The following is a 24041-nucleotide window of genomic DNA, read 5'->3' as shown; positions in this document are numbered from 1 at the left end:
AAATAGGGCTGTTTGTCACCTATATCACATTAAATGATTGAAGACGAGAGTGTGCAGATTTTAAACTTCTTATGCTGTTGCAATCACATTGCATTTGATCGACAAATTACTATGGAAACGATCGACAGTGATAATATAATTATAGACCTTCACTTGACACATTATCAATGGTCACAATGGAATAGACGCATGTTATATTTACGTATTTTAGTGTACTACTTCTCCATTTTGACGGGGTAACTAAATCATCTGCGCTTTTTGAGGTGAACAATCAATACAAGACGTGGTACCAACGCATCGCTTATAATCAATAGATGACAGGAAAACAAAGTTTTGGGTTTTTTTTCAGAAAATTAATCACTTAAACAATTACTTATATAATTTACTTATGATTACATTACCTATTACAAATAGTTCCGTAAAAGAGTGAGTGACATTATAAAGTTTCCCTTGAGCATAACGTTTCATAAATAACAATATTATTGCAAACAGGCAAAGATTAATATTCTAACAACTTTAAAATTAATTAAGAATTTGTAACGATGTTATTAAAAACTTTAGATACGGCTTGAAGCTGGAAAAAAGTTCAGATTAGAATTGAGACACACTAATGCGACAGCGAGTACTTTTACAACATGATTTCTGCAAAAACATATGTACAAACGCCAAGTTAATTATCAGCGTTGATACAAAAAACTATTACTCCTCTAAAACAATATTTACAGAAATGTCAAACGGATTGTATGAATAAATGAAGCTATTGAGTTATCAGATGTCACAGACTTGCTATGACATTGTAATCAATGGAACATGAACCATATATTCTCTACTAAGACGTCACCTACTAGGATCGAAAACAATCACAGCAGAAAACGAACACCAAATATATATTACAAGCTTGACAAAGGTAATGTACTCTTATAATAGATTCAGTGTATGGAGATAAGTTATCAGTTACAAAACAAAACATGTTTCTGGGTGGCATTAAAAACAAAAACCGAAAAGGTCGTGTAACTTGAGGTACATCACATACATTAATCAATATCATATACACAATGGACTTTTATAAATTAATAAACCCCTACAATCTGATGTCTGAGACGGGGAGCTTATCGACGAAAAGGACTGCCCCAGAAAGGGTTTGCAAAAAGTAATCAAATATGTTTTTTTCACATTCTGTTTGTCATTGTTCGTAAACAAACTCCAATAGAATATATATGAATAAGTGAGCAAGTTTAGTTTTACAGCTGGACAAGACAATCCAGCGATTGACTTTAACGACACGACGTTTCAAGGCTAATTCTTGCCCCTCGTTACCTATGCTCATTATCCACCTGACGAAGGGGCAAGAATTAGCCTTGAAACGTCGTGTTAAAAGAATTAAAGAAGTTGTCATCCATAATAGTGTCTTGTATAACATGCACTATGCTTGGAAAAATCCAAATTTCGACTTATTCAGATTTTCATTGTTAGGTATGAATCATCAGCACAATGCGCTTTTAGAAGAGGCCATTTTCTGATTTGTTTTGTGAACAAATCATATTGTCACACGTTAGAATACGATCAGTTCCGTTTATGTCTGGCAATAGTACTAAGAAAGTTCAATCTAAGATTTGACATATGTTATCTTATGTCTGGGTATATCTCTGCTAACATAGATGCGCTGTTAAAACGTATCTATCTATACGTTTCTTGTCCTGTTTTCTCTTGACGATATAGGTTGGCTGTGACATTTAACTGCTAGGGGAGGGTCTTGGGTATCTATCAACCTTAACGCTCGAACCTTTTCGTTAAACCTCTTGATTAAAAGTTCAACACAAAACCATCACACAATGAAACAACTTTTAGGTGTCCGCAAAGCTGCGCAGATGACTTTCACCCCTTTTTGTTCACGAAATACCAAAAACATTGACTGTTCACAGAAGAATTACTGGCTTCCGGTCCAGTGCTTTGTAAATAAAAGGTGAAGTTTTAGCCAAGTTAACTGGTATTGAAAAGTCATTCAGGGCATTGTGTCAGCAAAGACTGAATGTGATTTACACAAGATGAAGGTGATATCGTATTTCAAAGATGAAGATTGTCAAGAGAGAAACAACAGATACCAACACTCAAGATATATTTGATTCATCAAAGGGAACGTAGTTCCTAGCGGTGGATGTATCACTACGCGTGTGATCGCCTACTTCATTCACACATCACAAGACTCGATTTAGTTTCAAAGACAGATGATGAAGATTTTAGTTCAGAATCACGTTGACCCCCTCAGACAGCTTGCTTGTTGGAGTTCCGGAGTTTTCTACCCAGGGAGAAATAAATGGCATCATCACCAAGACATTAAGTATAGCGTATCACGACTAAAGTAATCACAATATCAAGTCTATTCACAACTCGAGCTAGCATTAATTCAAGATTGGCGTAGGTTGATAGGTCAGTGCTTCTGATGCTGCGCAACAGTTAAAAATCCACCATTTCTGAACACCTCAGCTGTACATCAGTTATAAGATCGTTCGAGAATTAAGACTAAATGAATCAATACAACATAAATACTACTCTGTAGGCAAATAACGGTGGGCTGTCACTTCGTGGATTGTGAGTATAGTGAAATAGAGACATCATTTAGGAGATAAACATCATGTGTTGGCCAATTTCCGGGTGTTGAAGCAAGGGAGTGCATTTGGAACCGACGGCGATTTACTCTGCACTCGTTACTATGATTTGTCTTGTGTGTTGTTAAACGCCGCAATCACCAATGTTCCAGCTCTATGGCCGCGGTCTGTATATAATCGGGTCTGGACAAGACAATCCAGTGATGAAACTTTGCTATAGGATAAGAAAGTGTTCAAATCAGGCTCCAATTATGTTCCCTATAACACAGCAACACATGAAGTAGGGCTGTCTGAAGTCAGGGCCAAGAAAGGAAGTGTTACAAATATCTTGCAGAACAGTACAACGACAAATGTAGAGTTTTGTCAATGTTTCAATTAAACTGTATATTTAGTAATGAAATAAAACCAAATACATGACCACATAGCTAGAGTTCTGTAGAAAAGTCACGTTTTTCATGCGATTTCGTTTATATATCAGTGTAAGGTTACTTCCAGTCCCCAAATAAGTGAGACGTGTTGATATGATGTAACTATAAACACCTTTAGAGTCCATTGGTTCAAACATATTTTTGTTTAAGAAAATTAATTTCCATTGGTAAACAAGCAATACTACCTATGTTAAGATCGCTCCCATGCAACATACAATACAAAATTATATGGATGGTGTGAACGATATTAACTATTGCATAAATATAAAACTATATATACATACACTCAATCAAAAAAGAAACGAAACTCCTTTTTTGATCGTTGTGTTATTGTTTGTTGAACAACTTTTATCCTAAGTTGAATAGAATTCTGAAATTTAAATGTTCAATTGGCAAGGACAAATTATGAGGATTCGCAAGCTTAATTTCAGTTTATTTGATTTACCTCTTTGTTTAAAGTGAAATCCATCGGTACGTTTTCACTGCAAACAGACCATAACCTGACATGGAAACAGTTGATTGTTTTTATCACATACAAAGTGCATGGGTATGATTACAAAATGGGTATGATTATTTAGAAGTGCTCAGTTATAAAAAAAAACAATGTAGTGGGTCTATTAGAGATAGATCACATATCAACAGCATATACAGAATGGACTTTGACAAAAAAATGCCATTTGATCATCTGAAGAGTAATGTTCATCTTGGTAATGTTTTAATACTTCAGCGGAATACAAATTCCTGTTTCGTTTGTTTGCAGCTTTGAACAGCATTTCTCCATTTGTCCTTCACTGACAATTCCGTCTTGAAGACTTGAAGACAGGTGGCATATTGCTGCCGGCTGTTGGTTTACCGCATGTGTTAATTTGTCACTGCCGGAAAAAGAATTTATTACACTCCTCTTTGGCTGTTAATTCAAAATGTATTTGACACATCAGTTTTTCAGATACAGCGTAACAGAGAGACAGTTGATATTATAGTTCAACATTCGGCACCGCACCGGCACCGTTATAAGATCAACTTGATCAAGGCCTGTCTCCAGAATCTGATACATTACACTGTGATTAAGCTGATACCCATTTTCCAGTATTCAGACGCATACACAGCAACGCCAGAAATCAACTCACTATTTGAATCTATTCTGGATATTTGACTAACATCTAGTCTTTTGTAACCACAATATCAATTTCACTTCACGATTGTAGAAATGGGTCTAATATCTAACTGTGAAAGACAAAACACAAACCCGCCATGACAAACCATTCTAGTTTGATGCCCCTGTGAATTGTAATGGGTAAAGAAAAAGAATTTGTATTTAAATCTATCGCATGAGGAATAAGAATAAACACTTAATATTTAATTTTCCATGTGAAAAACATAAAATAAGCTTGGAAAAAATTCAACTTCAACCAATTTTAATCGTAAGAAAGCCTACGCGTCTTCAACTGGGGTCCGAACAAATCATCATGACAAAACTATACGACCAATTCATTTTATGTCTGGATGCACAAGAACACAACCCCCAAACACAAGAATTTACTAAGAGACAGTAATCTCAGGTTTCACATGCTACTTTTAGGTTGGGTATTTTCACGAAACTAGTTGTTGCAACACAGCCTGGCTGCGACATTAAACTACCGTAAAATGGCGCTGGGTATAATATTATAGCATCAACATATCAACACAAACGTCAAAACCTTTCCGCTGACGCAAAATGCATTTCAACACCATCACACGATGAAACACGGTCAGTTTTTAAGTGTCTGCAAAGCTCAGCACGTGACTTTCATCTCCCTTTTGTTCATGAAATACCAAAAACTTGACTGTTTACAGATGAATTACTGGCTTCCAGTCCAGTGATTTGTAATAAAAAGGTGAACGTTTAGCCAAGCTAATTTGTGCTGAAAGGTCATTCAGGGCATGGTGTCAGCAAAGACTGAGTGTGTTTGATACAAGATGAAGGTGATATCGTCTTTCAAAGATGAAGACTGCCAAGAAAGAAACAACAAATATCAACTCTCAGGATATATTTGATTCATCAAAGGGAATTCAAGATGTCGCTCACGAAAAGTTCGCCTTTTCTGGGAAAGTCTTTGATAGTCTGGCAATGACGTGACAGTTATGGTGTGGAAAGATACACGCATTTCTTTTGTGATATAATGAATCCACTGAAGTTGGAATCTGGCATCAAAGACGAACGTATCACCCACAGTACTTATGCAAAAGTAGTCCCTGGTGGAGGATGTATCACTACGCGTGTGATCCTATACTTGATCCACACATCATAAGATTCAGTTCCGTTTCAAAGACAAGTACTTGCGGTTTTAGCTCGGAATCACGTTGATCCCTATAGACAGCTTGTTTGTTCGAGTTCTTTAGTTTTCAACCCAGAAGGAAATGAGCGGAATCATCGCCAATACTCTGTGATGTATAGCGTATCAGGACTAAAGTAATCACAATATCAAGTGTATTCACAACTCAGAGCGAGCGAGCGAGTTTAGTTTTACGTCGCACTTAGCAATATTCCAGCTATATGGCGACGGTCTGTAAATAATCGAGTCTGGACCAGACAATCCAGTGATCAACAACATGAGCATCGATCTGCACAATTGGGAACCGATGACATGTGTCAACCAAGTCAGCTAGTCTGATCACCCGATCCCGTTAGTCGCCTCTTACGACAAGCATAGTCACCTTTTATGGCAAGCATGGGTTGCTGAAGGCATATTCTACCCCGTGACCTTCACGGGTTCACAACTCAGACTAGCATTAATTCAAGATTGGCGTAGGTTGATGGGTCAGTACTTATGATACTCCGCTAAACTTGAAAATCCATCATTTCTGAAATCTCTGATTTTGTCTGTACATCAGTTATACGTTCCTTGGAGAACTGGAAAGGAAACAGCTGATTGTTTTTTATCACAAAGTGAGTGGGTGTATGGTGTCATGCCGTTTTAGCAGTATTCAAGCAATATTACGGCGAGGAGTCACATATGGGATGATTTAACTATTTTCCTGTGAAAACCTAAGTACTGTGTCTTGGTGATACAATTATACTATTTTCTGGTTTACACGAGGTGTAAATTCTTTGTTTTCCGTTCACATGATATCCAGGTTATAACTGGTAGTGTAAAATACATACTAAGTCAGATATTATCTGAGTATAGTTAGCGCAAGAAAGAAAATAGTGTATAGCGTTTTACTGTGGTATCCACAAGAGCAACATGGACTGTCTATTAAATGTCTGTTATACGTTTCGTCGGTTAGGTCGCTGCATCCGTGTCTGAAGCCTCAGTGAACGATTTGAGAAAAGCGAGTGTTATTATTATGATTATGAGTTGAGATAGGGTCGCAAAGATCCGGGACTAGGTTTTCATGATCGGTTTTTGAGGGTTAAGGGCCATGGCCCGAAATCCTCAAGGGAGACATACAGAAGGTACTGTTTTTCATTTCGAATGCACACGAAGGCAGGCTTTGGTAGGCTGCTCAGCTTTTTGTACAAAAGCCATATCACAGCTATATAACTGTGGTCTATAAATCTGGTTTTGTCTGGACCACACCATACAGTGATTGGCATCATGAACATCGATCTACACAACTGGGATTCGATTACATGAATCAACCTAGTCCTGGCCATCCACTACCAACTGTAACCTCTCACGAAAGACATGGGCTCCTGAAGACCAGTTCTAACCCGTATCGTCATTTGTGTTCATTCATCTTGTCCTCGAATCCTGGTGAGGTGAGGGTGGGTTTAATGCTACGCCGCACTCAGCAATATTCCAACCATATGTCTCTAAATAATCGAGCCTGGACTAGACGATTCAATGATCAACAACATGAGCATCGATCTGCGCAATTGGGAAGCGATGACATGTGTCAACCAAGTCAGCGAGCCTGACCACCCGATCCCGTTAGTCGCCTATGGACATTGCCCGTCCCGGAAGCCCAATGGGGAGACAATCACTGCTAAATGAGGCCTATAGACATCGCCATCCTGAAAGCCCAATGAGGCGACAGACATTGCCTGTCCTGAAAACCCAATGGGAAGACAATCACTGCTAACTAAGGCCTACGGGCATTACCCGTCCCGGATGCTCAAAGGGGAGACAATCACTGCTAAATAAGGCCAATGGACATTGCCCGTCCTGAAAGCCCAGTCGGGAGAAACACACTACTAAATAAGGGCAATGGACATTGCCCGTCCCGGAGGCCCAATGGGGAGACAGACACTGCTAAATATGGCCTATGGACATTGTCCGTTCCGGAAGCGCAATGAAGTGAAGACAAAGCTAAATAGGGCCTATGGACATCGCCATCCTGGAAGCCCAGTGAGGCGAGACACTGGTAACTACGGCCTACAGACATTGCCTGTCCTGAAAACCAATGTGGAGACAATAACTGCTGAATAAGAAACATGGACATTGGCCGTCCCGGAAGCTCAATGGGGAGACACAGCTAAATAAGGCCTATGGACATTGCCCGTCCTGGAAGCCAAAAGGGGGGACAGTTCATGCTAAATAAGGCCTATGGAAATTTCCCGGCCCGGAAGCCCAATGGGGATGCCGATACTGCTAAATAAATCCTTCGAACATTCCGTTAGATTCAGTTAACTGTCTCACTGAAAGCAGACTGATGACTCAGCTACTTCTTTCATTGATAACAGAAAAACGAGTCGGTTGCTCGGGTCATTAACTGGACAAGGAAACTGTTGTTTGTTTTAAATAAACAAAGCGAGTGGATGAGTGGTTTTAGCAATATTCAGGCCAAATTACGGCGAGGAGACAGAAAGGGTTTCAGTCATTGTACATGTACATGTATGGATGACATACCAAGGAATCGGTATTTTGGTTCAAATATGAGCAAAACTATTTCATGGAAAAAAACTGGTAAATCAGTTACTTCATTGAGTTGACCTTTTCATTTCATTACTAAAGAATCTGTTGATCATATAAAAGACTAAACAGATTAAAGAACCGGGTGATTGTATAACTGAAACAGATGGAGAAATCAGTTGATTGTTTATTTACAAAAATGGCAGACAATGACAAACACATTTACACAAAATGACACATGGAAATGACATAAGGCTCCTGAATTTTAGGGACAGCTTAGGTCGTTTCTAATGATGGTTTCATAATAATATAAGGCATGATAATGAGGACAAGCACCTGCTGATGAAATAGTGAGTCAGTATAAAAACAGGTGCGTCACTTTACCACAACTTGTCAGACCTTCATTGTAAGTGTCTCAAGGAAATCTAGCAGACAAGCAAAATACCATTCATTTTCATTAATCTGGAAGTGAATTGATCAGTCTTAGCACTACGATAATACAAGTTCATTTACAAACACAAGACATACGCCAAGGCAAAGTACATTATCCAGATTATAGCATAAATATTATGATGGCATCAAGCAATTTAACACATATTTAAAATAATCGCTATAGCCTAAATTGTTGAAAGCTGCACGCTTTGACTTTGTAATCCAGACTTATGTCAACTAATGCGACTCATTCAACATGTTTTCATTACATTTACTGTGGGGAAAAGCATCCCAATTTATTTATCCCAATTTTCCATAAGGATGAAATAACAAATATTGGTTCATATCTCAGGACTTCCGTCCCAAGTGTTGCCTTGTTCATTGATAATGTAGAGAAGAGTGTGAGAAAACCAACCTTCAGACCTGATGAAGTCTGAACCAATTGTGCCTTCAGAAACCAATTGAACCTTCATCGATAACATAGTACAATCATCATAATATAGCCCACAGCTTAATCAGACAAGACAAAGAGCTTCACATAAGAGAATCAATTAATTAATTAACTGCATCTTAGAATAGATTATTATTATCATTTTATGCTAAACATTTGAGTTCACTGAAGCACGTTACTCCGCAGCTAGATACATCCTTCTGTTGTCTGTATTCATAAACCAAAATGACTGTACAAAGGTTTAAAACGATAAAGCAAGAAACTTTCATCTCCTTTAAAGCCAAATAAAATACTGTTCTTACCTTCATAAAATACAATATATAAACATGACTGTTCATCATGTATGTTCAATAAAATATATACATATTGCATGTAATGGTGCATTGGAGATATGTACAGCTACAGCCATGACCTGCAACAAGACAACCAAACACATCTTTCCAAATATAGTGTAGTAACACAAGAACAAATGATATCCTACATTAGTCTGTACGTCCCTATCAAGACTTTAAGTTAATTTTAGCCACACCACATCTGGCAGAACACCTTGTTCCAAGCTAGAGTAAGTTTGTTGAGCTCATAGCAATATTCCAGCAATATCATGATGGGGGACACTAGAAATGGTCTTCACTCATTGTGCCCATGACAGGAATAAAATCTGGGTCTTTTGGTGTGGTGAGCAAACACACTTCCCACATAGCTACCCCAACACCAAGTCCATGCTGGAAAGTGAGCCAGTTACAGCCTGGTGAACAGCACTAGGCTATTCTACATCCTTAGATGTATCCGAAACCTGCTCTATGTGGCTACCATGTCTAGGGTTGTGAACAATGTCTTGGATATTTTTACATATACCCTGTCTTCGTTGTAATGTGTGTTGACTGTTTACTCATATAAGAACTGAGTTTGAGCCTTAAATCTGAAATTATGACTTCTCCTTGTACTTCAAATGACTTGAACAATATAGCCATGAATATCAGTATATATCCTCTGGCTAAGAATACAAACATTTACATTATATACACATTATGAGCATGATGAGAAGCGTTACGAGCTACACATGATGGACAAACTTCATTGCCACTTCAGTCAGTTTCCAATTCTCTAAAGGACTGAAAACTAAAATTAAAAAGAGGCAGCTATCTGGTTCACAGATACTTCAGAGCAATATGCCAAGGTACTTCAGATCATTAAGCCAAGAAGGTAATGAATAAAGAACCTTTTTAATAATGTTTTTCTTAAAAAAAAACAATACCAAAATGACCAGCATATTTTCAAACCATCTCTTGTGAACATCACAAATGACTGATATCTGAACAACTTTTGAAAGGATTTTCGAAATATTGTATACATCAATACAAGTTAAGTACAAAATCTGTATGATCAGGATATCAAATATGTAAACAAATATTTTACCTCAGTAAACATCATATTATACAGACCATCAGAAACATATAATACACATTGTGTACACAATATTTACTTGAGCTAGGTCCTTGTCAACATTTCTTCCATGTATTCAAATATGGAAACTCTGAGCACTAATAATCATGGAATTCAAGGATTTGATCTTCCTTGTTCCCAATGGAAGGACTAACTCCAGGTAACACATTGCTTCTTTATATATCATAAATATGCTTGTGCAAATTTTGCATATGTTTAAAATGTTTCATGGGTTTTATAAACAAAAAGAAGACTTACGTTGCACCCAAACTAGAATTCCATCCAACATTGGCTTACTATAATAGATTCTGTTCAGGGCATTTGTTGTTGGGCCTCACTGTTTTGGCTTTTAAATGAGTTCCAGCAACAGTGAAGGTAAAGAGGTTTCTCCGTGTAACTTTTCCCTGTTATCCCTTCCTAACACGGACTGTAAGTGAACCACTCATTTGTAGCCTACCATTAACATGAAGACTAAGTATGTTTGACAGCTGGACTCAACTAAAACAAAATAACCTGATTATCAATGTAACCAAAATGTTATGGATGACAAATATTGAATTGCTTTATCTTTAATTTCAATTTTAGATTGATCCTCCATTTTGTTTAGTAGTGCACACTGATCATAATAAAATAGCATCATCAGCACTCACTGAAGTGAACAGTGACTATAAATGGACCTACTATTATTATTATTATTAAATCAAGAATACCTTTCAACTGTCCACAATAGCACAAGTAGTGCTACCCTTTTGTAAATATCTACACTAATAATGTTTAAAATAGCACAAGTAGTATTACCCATGTGTTCTTTTTATTAACTTCAGGTTTTGTTCAATAATGTCACTTGTCTAAAATAACACATGTGGTGTTATCCTGTATTATTACTCGCCCGTGGAAGATACTGCAGTGTTAATATTTTCACTTCAATATTACACTAGTGTAATACCGCTTGACCTATGACGTCAAAATGGTCAAAACATCAATGGTGATGTTGATGTCGCGATTCTACTAGACCTTGCTTGACATGAAAGCTGAGAGTCCTCACACTGTAGGCAATTTCGCCATAGTTTCTGTCAATTTATGTTGGCAAGTAATAAACAGAATACTAAACTCGCTTCCGTGAAATACCATTTTCATTAAACTCGTTAAAGATTTAGTATCAAACTCGCTTTCGCTCGTGTGATACCAAATCATTAACTCGTTCAATAAAAATGGTATTACACGGAAGCGAGTTTAGTATCCTCTATATATGCAGTAGTTCAGCACCATGGTGTTCACCATGCTTTGGTGTTAAACTACAAGGTTTCCCAAAAACCTGTCTACAGCATATTCAATACACTATCACATGGCACATTCACATGCCTCTCCTCTTTTGACAGAGATGCTTTTAGGCCCCTTTTCATTACTTGGTTTACAGATTTTTAAAAAAATTATGAGGTCGGTAGGGAGGAAAAAATTGGAATATTTGCACACTTGAGTATATGCTAAATGCCAGGTGCATCATACCAGCAGAGCAGCCTGTGGCAATACCTTTCTTTCTGTTACACAGGTAAAAGGGAATATGTCTGACTGATCAGCTCAGAGAATAAAACATTTGAAAGGTATAATTTGCAATTTATCTTCTCTCTTATTTTTCACTTTGTTTTTTTAATCTGGCCAGCGGCATATAATGGCAAAAAATATAATACATGCAAAAACAATTATATTTTTTACCACTTTCTTCACGTTTCAGGGCCACGGAATGGTAAACAAGCAATAATAAAGGCCTTATCTGTCAGTGATACATAAAAAAGAATTCCAAGAGCATATTAATCATGACATGTCCGATTTTCAAACCTAGATGATGTACATAATGCTCAACCTGTATGTTACATTCTTGAGGTTTAATGATAATAAGGGTGAGATACAGTAATTTATATCCTGATACAGCACTTTTATCTCATAAATACAGATTCCCTTCCTTTTCATAGGTAAACCACAGCATTGAATTATTGTTTACTTGACTTCAGATAACAAAGATGAAACATCAAACGTTAGGAAACACTAGATTGATCCTGCTACTTACCAGGGGTTCAGTCTTTTTAAAAGCCACTTGCCAAAGGGCCAGTGACTTTTAGAAAGTAACTTGTCCTGACTACTTTTCTACTTGCCTTGATTTTTAAGACATAATGATGATAATGTAATCATGAAAGTATAAATCAACATGTGTGGACTATTTATTGAGAAGTGATAAATAGCAAAGACAGATAACTCTATTTTGTCATCATTGTCAAATTTAATAGCTACATTTTGAGCAGATATGAAATGAAATCTCCAAGAGGGTTTGGAGTTTGAAACTGTAAACAGAAAATATCTTGTAGCCCACAGACAAGTAAGATGTCATTAATTGATTGCCTGAAGTGTATCTCAAGTATTTTGATACCGCGAGCCTCATATCATGGTAATTCCAAAATATAACATACATTACATTTGACCACTTTCTAAACGGCATTGTGTAATCCCAGCTACATTCCCTGTATCGCTACACCTCTAACACATTGTATGATGAAACTGCATACCTCTACTAATTTATACCTTCATGAAACAAATGCCACACAATACTGAAAAAGATAGAATAATGCTTACATGGAAATCTAATGCACTCAAAAGTTCTAAATAACAAGGACTACGTTTGTGATTTATAGCATCTGACAAAAGAGTGAATTTGGTTGAATGCCACTTTGAACAATACCTGTATTATATCGGGTCATGTCATCTTGATGCGGGACAAAATCTTGTAGTGACGTGACTACTTTCATGAAACCACCACTATGGTTATGGCACAAAAAAACGAGAGACTGAATCTGACTGCATCAGATTTAAACCTAAACTCTATGAACAAATCTCTTTTCTATTTTTGGTTACTTAGAGTGAGTGAGTTTTAGTCTGACGCTGCTTTTAGCAATATTCCAGCAATATCTAGTCCGGGGACACCGGAAATGGGCTTCACACATTGTGCCCATGTAGGGAATCAAACCTGGATCTTAGGCATGACAAGCAATTACATAAACCATCAGGCTAGCCTATGTCTCCCAGTTCCTCAGAAAACTCGGTTCCTGACAACAAGTGAAACCAACAAGTGTAAGTGGATTCCATACTGGTTGACACAGCGCCAGTTAGACTGCATACCCGCAAAAATATTTTCTTCCCTTATCTATTGAATAGGTGGGAAGATGAAAATATTTATAACTGAGTTCACTATAGACTAAATCTTCGCACTGATTTAGAATTTAATCAAACAGATGTTACACATGTTAAAACAATCACTTTTCACAAAACAAACTAGACTTGCTTGGAAAAAGGGACAGAACAGCCACCTTATCAGAGTTTTTCAAAAAATACAATTTCTTTTATCTGTGGGAAAGAATCTTTATCAAGTTAATGATACAATTGTTTGCAAAAAAACACAGGCTTTCAACAAATTAAACCCTGAAACCATGGTTTCAAATCCTTTGGCTAAATACATGTTTTATACAAATGACTAATTTAAAGCTTAAAAACATTGTCATGAATTGTTTTGTTTTGACTTTGATGAATAAGAACAGACTACATTTGGCACAGATATTGTAAGAAAACAAAGAATGAATAGAAACTATGACAATAAATCAGTTAAGCAATACACAACAGCATATAGACAGTGAATTTCAGTAGTAAACAAATTTTACTAGATCCATCATTTTATAAATGAACACTCATTTGAATCACTGTAAACATGACAAAACATTTTGAAATCTTTTAATTTGACTGAATATTCAATTCTTTTGTTGTTGTTCAATACCAAGTGTACTGAAGTCACACCCTGTAATAAACTTCTGTCATCTGATTGAATGAGAATAAATATTGTATCATAGAGCTGAATATTCAGTTTCATGAGTTAAGCATTTAATAAGCATGTTGCTGACTTCCATTGATTTCCACGAGTCTAGTTTTACACAAGTTTTAGCAATATTCCAGCAATTTTGCAGCAGGTGGCACCAGAAATGGGCTTCACACATTGTACCTATGCGAGGAATTGAACTCAGGTCTTTGACATGACAAGCAAACGCTTTAGTCACAAAGATACCCCGCCACCCCAAATTTCAATGTGTATTAGCATTTGAGGAGTTCTGAAATGGTTGTAATCAGAACATCAGTGGGTTTTTTATGTCAACACCTTCATGAATAAATATAAATTGAATTTAATTAATTATTCTACTTCATGTCATATAAATGATTTTCCTCAAAATCAGTTTAAGACCATAATTGCAACAAATGAACCCACTGTTGTCCGCACCATGTCAAACTCTGAATAAACTGGTCCTGTCAGCAAACATCAGACAGAAAACTACATAAAATATTTACAAATGCACTCTCTGAATTATGTTCCAGTTTATCCATATTAACAGAGTTGACTGTCACGTTAAGTTATTATTGTCATAATTGTGCTATATTCTGAATCATATACAACATGTCTGTTTTGTCCAGGGTGTGCAATATTCTGAATTATATACATCATCTCTATCTTAAACAATATTTGTTGTGAACATGCAGTGTTCTAAATTGTGGGTGATTATGGCATCAATGATTCTGTCCTCTTTACTAATTTGATTCTGTGGACAAACATATACTTCATATTTTTTGTAGAATTCGAGCATTCACACACATTCTTTAGGCTAGGCCTAATAAAAACTATAACACAACATGTCATCTGTAAACGTATGAGTGTCAAATCAACTGCATAGCAAAATACAAAGCATAAACGTATTTCCACCATAGAGATGTTTCATGGAGCTCAAACATTCATGTTAAACTGTGCTAGCCAAAATCACATTAGCGTTATCAACCCTTGTTGTGACTGACCCCCAGATTGCTTATCTACTGACCCCTGTACAAATCCCCTCCATTTTAAAACCAATATGTCAGTCACCTTATCAAAATTAAATGGTAGCAAAACATGTCATTATGACAAGATTGAATCTACAAGCATATTCTTTCAGACTAAAATTCTGGCACATCATTTATGAAAGCTGAAGGCTTGTACGGCATTTCAAACATGGTAGAAAATATTTGTACAAGCTGCATTATATATGAAAAATAAATAGTTGTCTTCCTCTATAGCCTGTGGCAGTAGCACTTGGTGATCACAACGCTGGTGATGATGATACGGAGCACTAGGACATGTTTACTGACCTAGGTACAGACTTACGCCAGTTATATTGGATCACTAGACACAATTTCCATAGAATTACATGTTAATTTAGAGTAGCATAAATAATGTTCATGCATTTAATTTAATGTTCATTCAGTTAAGACCCAAGCCAAATTTTGCACATTTGTGAGGAATTATCTGACAAATGATCACATAATTTTTTATGAATTTTCTGTTTTATCTTTTATTTCTTATTTATCAAACGGCAAACAAGGTAATCAACATGTATATATGTAGAAATCCTCTAACATGGCAACCTATGGGATTGTGCAATATGAACCATAAATGCTGATAAATGTGATGTCATTAGTTAAATAGTGGTCAAGAAAATTAACTGAAATTATGTGTGCACGACAGAGATGATTTAGCATTTGCCTGTCAAATTTTGCAAAGACCCATCCTAAACTCACCTCATGAAAATTATTTGCTTCACTGAAATGACATGTACGTCTGTGGAAATTATGGTGAGTGGCCCACTGGCCAATATAACTGGCACAAGTCTGAACAACATTACGAAGTAAACACTATCATACTGTACAGACAATCTCGCTTCTCCGCCTGTAACACAAGAAATGACTACAGACAATTGTACCTGTGCACAACATTACCAAACAATTACTTTTGCATTGTACAGACTATCTTGTTTCTCTGTCTACAAAAAGCACCCTGAGCCTCAATGCGACTTAACAAAGATTCACTAGAATATTGTATAAACATCCTGTTTCCATGGGTACAACATTATAAGCGATCACTACTTTTCTAGAAGCAATCCGACTTCAATGCTTGTGCACAATTTGACCTATCGATATGAAGCTAGCAAGAACAGCTAAACTAACAAGCGAAACTGTTCAATGTCTTCGCAATCAGCAGATGCAACATTTAGTTCACCAAACAACATCGAAATCCGTCTTCCTTTCAAACTGACCAGTTTGACTGAGTAAATGAGGTTAATCTGACATAACTTTGGACACTATCCTTGTCATATCATGTCATTTCTCCATATCATGGTGGGAAACTCAGGCCCTTGGGGAGTGAGTGAGTTAGTTGGGTTTTACACCGTTTTTAGCCATTTCCAGCATCATCACGGCAGGGGACCACAGAAATGGCCTTCACATATTTCACCCATGTCAGTTTGTAGGAAATCAAACACAGTCTGTGGTATGACAAGTAATCACTTTATCCATTAGGCTACCCAACCGCCCCAGGCCCATGGCAATGACAAACCTGGGCCTAGATTTTCTAGCTCTCTTAGTGCTAAGATAATCGTAAGTGACATACATTAACGTTAACTTACAGCTATCTTAACACTAAGAGAGCTCCGAAAATCTAGGTCCTGGAATTACAGCGAGGAAATGGGATTCAAACACAGAGAGGTTTCTGTAATGACCACCATTTGAGGGACCTTAGAGGACTGGGCCTCCAGTGTTAACGGAACAGTTCATGTGTTTGAGTGAATGACTGAGTATGGGTTAACTTATTGTTAAATTACAATTCCTATATCTTTCTTGCATGCATGTATTTCATTGCATGACAAAATTAGTTATAAAAAAAATTAGAAAAATTCTGGGGAAAAATTCTTAAAATTGATGATTACATTAAAAATGTATATATTTCGATCATAATGGATAATTGTTCACCTTAAGTCCTCCGATAATCGATAGTGTATTTGGTTTCCAATTCCCGTATCAAATTATTGTCAGTAACAGAAGCACAGCATGATATCCATCAAGTTCACTGTTGACCCTTGTCTACACGTCAACCATTGGATGATGGTGATGATGAATCGTCAGTAAGTACTTTCGCTACATCTTCATAACACCTACCACTTCATCAGCACCACTAGGAAAACATGATGTTCTGTCTCTCTGTAAAATCATGGTTCACACAAAGGCCCTCAATACAATGTTTCCGGAAAACAGTCTCAGTTTTGGGCATGTCCTGAGGAACAGTCTCAGCTTGGGCACACCGAGACATTTTCCTGTGGACTGTCAAGCATGCAGACTTCCTTTTAGTGCACCAGACTGCAGGATTTGTAATGTTCTTTTAAAAGCATTTAAGAAAAACGGCAGTTGATGCTTTGATAAAGTGCCAAGCACCTGTTCATCATTTGATTTGCTCTGGCGCAAATATGTTGCAGGTGTAGTTTGTGTGCATTACAAATGCTCGGTCACTTCCCCTGGAGATCGGACACACCTGGCACTCTAGTATTGACATGTTGAACAACATTCAACATAAACCTGATGTCAACTCACTCCAAAGTGTTCAAGCTGTTGTAATAGGAATAAGAACACACTTTTCATGACATGCCAGTAGAAAAGCAGCAGTTCGTTATACAGAGGTCAATATCATTGGAAGCAGAACAAAGGTAAGACATCGTTCCTAAAGCTCGAACATCATTCCCAGCTGCCATGAAGTGAAGGAAGTGAAGGTCCTGCAATGTCGTCAGTACATTAAAATTCAGTGTATCCAAAAGAGGAAGGACTGAGTTGTGTTTCATACAGCTTTTAGCAATATTCCAGCAATATCATGAAAGGGAGACCAGAAATGGACTTCACATTGTACTCATGTGCGGCATCAAACCTGGACCTTTGCATGATAAGTGAACACTCCGGGATACCCTACCACATACACATGTGCTGGTCTCCAATACTAGGCACAGCTCTGTTGCATAAAAGTCATTTCTGGGGTTGGGCATACAAAACTATGGCCATGCGAGATTTTGTGACACTTTCTTTATCCACAGCAAAAATTTTCTAAGACCTGAGAGTAAAGTACCTTGCATATTGTTGTTTTGCTGGATCGTACATGGCCACAGATATCACAACACTGCATGGTTTATCCCGTGTATTTGCTGACAGTGTTATCATAGTCCCGCTTCTTTAACATTCCATCTGAGGGAATCTCAGTTTTCATTCAGTAACCATAGCGACACACTCCCGCTCCTCTTCCTGGTGACATCTCCATCTCAATGATGTTACCTGTCACCAATATTCACTGAACGTCTCTGAGCAGGGTATGAAACTCCCCAAATTTCAGCTAGACAATATGGCTGGTTAGATGAAAAACTTGCCTGTCCCCAAAATATCTTCACATATCTTGATTTTATTCCAACCACTGGGAAAGTGAATTTGAGAATATGACAGTCTGTGTACAAAATAACCCGTCAGAGAAGCTGGTGTATCAAACACTGCTCTGAGACCCTCCTTTTGATATTAATTAATGCCCATGACATTACTTGTTGCTGTTGCAGGCATCTTCTTTCTGTTGCTAGTCTGTCTTAATCTGATCCAGCTACCCTGTACCCTGTACTACACAAAAAATGTAATGTTAACCAAGTTCTTTCACACCAAAAGAAGTTCTTGGCTTTTATGAGCAGCATTTTTTCTGATATACTTTCTTTCTATCACTAGTGACCTCAAATAACTGTAATGTCAAAAATGAAAGCTCCACATTGTCTGGGTACGACAGGTGATGGGTGAACCTTTCCTCTGGTAATTTCAAAGATGTCAGCCTTCATGGATGGTCCAGCATGAAGCCACAACATACACACACTTCAGCAGACACAAGACATATTGCACCCTTCATACACTTATTTTTCCAGACACAATGCACAGTGAGACCCATCTACAGACACAATTCTCAAAAGTCAAGACACTATATACAATGAGGACCCTCCAGGCAATGATGCAATGATGCCTTCATTCGTGGACATGTTCTGATTGTTAATCCTAAATATGCAACTCAGATCCTCTTCTGTTCATCTTGGAACGTGTTTGAGTCCACAGTAAGCACTGACAAAACAGACCTAGAGTGTTCTTGCATGTCATAGGTGGTAGACAAAGTTGAGGTTGGCGGGTGGTGGAGGAAGGGGCGGAGCTTCAGTTGGTATGGTGATGCCCTCTGTCTCCAGGAGACGGATCTTGATCTCCATGCTTAGCAGTGTTTCCAGGTCCTGATTTGTCTGGCTGCTGGTCATCTGACAAGAACACAAAAATCAGAATGGAAATGCATATCCCAACCCAACATTCTACTACCTTATCAAGACAGCTATCCCACCCCTTGCCCACACTGTACCTGCCCACAGCACATATCTCCTGCTCCAGATGCCCATTCTCTACAATTCCTGCCCAACAGGGCTCAGCTCCTGCTCACACCAGCTCCTGCTCACACCACGTTCCACCTCCCTACACTGTCCAACATTGTTCACCTTGTGCCCCCCACCACCACCAGACCCCTGACCACACACCAGCCCACATAAATCACCTCCTGCCTAACAACACAACTCTTTCCCCACACTACACACCTCTTGCCAATATATCACCCATTCTGCCCTGCACAAGACATCTCTTGCCCACATACCAGACCTCCTGCTGACGCTGCCCACATCTGGCCCCACTCCACCTGCTCATACACCCCAGACCCAGGCCAAAAACACATTTCCTGCCCACACCTAACATCTCTCCTGCCCCCACATGGTACACCCCACCCACATTTCACACCTCTCCTACCCCAAATAACTCACCTCCTGCCCACGCTACAAACCCTTATGTCCCACATGACACACCTCCTGCCTACACCACACACCTCCCCTGCCCCTTATAACTCACCTCCTGCCTACACTACAAACCTCTAATGCTCCTCATAACTCACCTCCTACCCACACCACACCTGTCCTGCCCCTCATGACTCACCTCCTGCCCACACTACAAACCTCCAATGCTCCTCATAACTCACCTCCTACCCACACCACACCTGTCCTGCCCCTCATGACTCACCTCCTGTCCACACTACAAACCTCTAATGCTCCTCATAACTCACCTCCTACCCACGCCACACACCTTTCCTGCCCCTCGTGACTCACCTCCTGTCCACACTACACACCTCTGATACCCCACATGACTCACTTCCTACCCACACCACACACCTTTCCTGCCCCTCATGACTCACCTCCTGTCCACACTACACACCTCTGATACCCCACATGACTCACTTCCTACCCACGCCACACACCCCTCCTGCCCCACATGACACACCTCCTGTCCACACTACACACCTCTGATACCCCACATGACTCACTTCCTACCCATGCCACACACCCCTCCTGCCCCACATGACACACCTCCTGTCCACACTACAAACCTCCGATACCCCTCATGACTCACCTCCTGTCCACACTACAAACCTCCGATACCCCTCATGACTCACCTCCTGCCCTAACAAGGCATGTATCCCATCCGTCCACATGTCAAACTCCTTCTCACAATTTGCCACCAACTGTAGGGGATCACTCGTGTCTAGCACAATAGCAAATGCAAAACTGCTTATCTGAAAAAGATGAAAACAAATATTGAACGTAAAATCTGAAATTAGTACTTTAGTTTAGATATTATTAACTAAAACCTCTGAATCGTAATCCTTCCTGTCTATCTCAGTTAAATTCATATTTCAGCCAAATGCACTCAAAAATCCCATCGCCTGATGCCAGGGACAAGTCAGTTTTCATTTCGGGCAAGCAAATAATGGTATCGTACTTGTCCGTTGACTACTAGATAATTTCCACTTATGGTTTTAAAATGTAAATAATCTTTTCATTTCATATCTGCTCATAATAAAGCTATTTGCAATAATAATAAAGTAGAGCTAGTAGAGAGTGAAATTATCACTCTTTGATAAACAGTCCAGTAAACATCAACATTAAGCATTGCGTCATAGAATCAGGGCAAGTGGAAAATTAGTCAGGACAAAAGTCATTTGCCCTGTGGCAAGTGGCTTTTCAAAATATTTTTGAACCCCTGTGCACTGAGCATAATCAATGTTGAAAATACTCTATCTAAGAAAAGCCAATAAATCAGAGCATGATCTTATTAATGGGAAAACATATCCATAGTAATATGATTATTTTAATACATTTTAATATTTAAAAATTACCTTTACATAATTTTAAATCAAACTCACCCCTTTTCTATCCCTCTTTTCTTTGGGATTGGCAAACTCTTTGCCAAACTGCAACATCTTGATGTCCACTATGGACACTGAAACAAAGCAGCAAGACTTGCAAGTTACCTTACTCTAGATGTTAAAAATAAATGTTTACATTCATTGCAGTAAAATTGTGTGTTTATAACTTCAGGCCCGTAATTCACACCTATTACTGATATACTGAGTATACTCATGATTTGAAATGTTAGATGTTAGGAAGACTAAAATTTGTCAAAAATACCCAATTTAAACACCACATTCCCACATTTTACAGCAAGCATGGGTATTCTACGTTGTAACCTTCACGGCTCAGTAAAATATATTGTTAGTATTCTGACATCTGTTATTTTTTTTCAAAACATACCTTTGTTGGGTAGTTGTTCAATTGGCAGAACGGCATTGTCTTGGCAGTCCCCATAATGAATTGCTTTATGGTTTGGCGCCAATCGCCAGCACCAGAACCGATCTGAAACAGACAGACACCTTGTAGCAGTACTCATCATGAGACACCATACCTTCATGGTGTATTTTGCATTCATCTGGGAAAAAAATACTATTTTGCTCTGTGTTCTAAATTTCAGAGGCATTACGATGCTATATTCAGGGATTACATTTAAAAAAAATAACAGAAGACAATGTCTTGAAAAATCTACCTACAATTGGTTCCGTTGTGAGTGAAAAACATCTACAAGACTAAACTCATGGAGACGAATGTGGGAACATTCTTTATTCTTTTCCAGGTTTCTTCTCAAGGTACAAATTGCCTTGTGGGTGAAACTCTAGAAATACCAAACACTGTCACTTAAAAAGTAATGAAAGTGAAGGTCATTGTTTAAGATGAAGTTAAATGTCAACAAAAACATGACCAGTCCACCTCTGTTCTTATCCTGCTTTGTAGTTGTTCAAGCACACAAATATTTTCAAGACTCTCTTTGACCTTGACCTTTGACATGAATGTCATAGTGTATGAAATATGCAAAAATAGTAATAAAGAAATAGCTTATTGAAACACATAAAAGTCTTGAAAGTCTATGAAGAAAACCATGTGAACCATTCTTGAGATAGCTCGCTGACTATATTAACATGCTGAAATCTTCAAAGTGTCTCCATGACCTTTAAAATTAAGTGGAGGTCACAAAAAATTGACTTGGCCATGAGCCCTCCCTGCATGAAGTCTGGCGTCGAATAAGAAGAAAATATAGAAAATATTTCTTGAGCAGTGTCCCTGGTGGTTTTGAAAATTGCCTGTGGCTTGGAAAAAAACATCGCCATATTTTTCCATACCCTTAACCACTGGATTAGATGTTTGACTTCTATTTTGCATCTTATTTGTTCTTGAAAAGATCCCTGTCAGTGTACACTGTTCCTTTTCACTACTGGAAGCCATAATTTTCACTACGCGCGCAATGATTACCACGTGCTACAGCTAAAAATAGACAATAGGGCATGGCAGTGCGTGACTGTCTGTATCAGCCAATCACATGGCATGGCTTGATCTGCATATGCGCAATGTGCTCAAGCCTACATCTAGATGTGCCAAGACATTGTTTTTAACTGCAACAATATTAAATTTACCGATAAATGGCAACTCAATGCAGTGAAAAATTTACCGGCAGCAGCTACAGACGGCAGTTGAAAATACTGGATCATCCCAATTTTTATCAGTAAAAAAAAACGGTAATTACAGAACGGGAACACTGTCTTCAGGCATGTAGCTGACAAGCATAACATGTAGGTCAATACGCTCAAATCTCTTAAGTGTCACTATGACCTTGAAAATTAAGTAAAGGTCACCAAAATCAGCTGGGCCAGACAATCCAGTGATTAACATCATAAGCATCAATCTGCCTGATCTGCTATTGGGAACCAATGACATGTTCGCTAAGTCAGATAGTCTGACCACCCAATCCTGTTAGTCGCCTCTTATGTCAAACATGGGTTTCGATGGTCATGAGACATGACTGATCAGTTAATAATAATTAGTCCCACCTTTCTTCTGGTTGCTCTTGGCGTACTTGGTGAAAATGGCCCCTTCTACCATGTGGTTGTACCGCTGCTGCCTAATCAAGTCCATAATCTCAGGCTTGATGATTTCTCGTAACTCTCTGAAAAAGTATAGGAATATGATTTCTTGAATCTAGCAGTCCACGTAAATATCCGATTTCAATTCATCCAGCTCTCCACAAAAGCTGGTCCACTGATTTAAGACAAGGGCCAACACCTATCTAAACACGGGTCAATATGTTTCATGATTTCTAACAAGTTCATGACCTTTTAGCATTTGACCCTGACCTTTGACATTTGTAAAAAAAATTGCTCAGTGAGTGAGTTTAGGCTTAGGCAATATTCGGTAGTCTGCAAATAATCAAGGATGGACCAAACAATCCAGGGATCAACCGTACGAACATCGATCTCTGCATTTGGGACACAATGATATCCTGGGTTGCTATGTGGTTAGCCTCTTGTGGTCATCTTCATTATTGTCCCAGATATGAGAAACAACACAAGAAGGGTTACGCTATTATCTAATTCAAAATGAATAACTGTTAATATTACATGCTGAACAAAATATATTCACTCATTTAAAATTAAACTTGATGATTTTTTACATGCCTTCATTTTCATCTCAATTACAGCAAT

At 38.2% G+C, this 24041-nt stretch overlaps 1 protein-coding gene across 1 annotated transcript in view; it reads right to left on the bottom strand.

Annotated features, from left to right (window-relative positions):
* Positions 1 to 15590: 15590 nt before the first annotated feature.
* Positions 15591 to 24041, bottom strand: part of LOC137257667 (engulfment and cell motility protein 1-like) — a 30149-nt gene continuing 21698 nt past the window's right edge. The window contains exons 15-19 of the mRNA XM_067795027.1: positions 23391 to 23506; positions 21766 to 21867; positions 21378 to 21454; positions 20628 to 20747; positions 15591 to 19398 (exon numbers count right to left, since the gene is read on the bottom strand). Coding sequence (XP_067651128.1) covers positions 19246 to 19398; positions 20628 to 20747; positions 21378 to 21454; positions 21766 to 21867; positions 23391 to 23506 — 568 coding nt within the window. The 3' untranslated portion in view covers positions 15591 to 19245. The remainder of the gene's footprint in view (positions 19399 to 20627; positions 20748 to 21377; positions 21455 to 21765; positions 21868 to 23390; positions 23507 to 24041) is intronic.

The sequence above is a fragment of the Haliotis asinina genome, chromosome 12 (assembly GCF_037392515.1).
Source record: "Haliotis asinina isolate JCU_RB_2024 chromosome 12, JCU_Hal_asi_v2, whole genome shotgun sequence".
In the NCBI taxonomy this organism is placed as follows: Eukaryota; Metazoa; Mollusca; class Gastropoda; order Lepetellida; family Haliotidae; genus Haliotis; species Haliotis asinina.
This window is presented reverse-complemented; position numbering and strand designations above follow the sequence as displayed.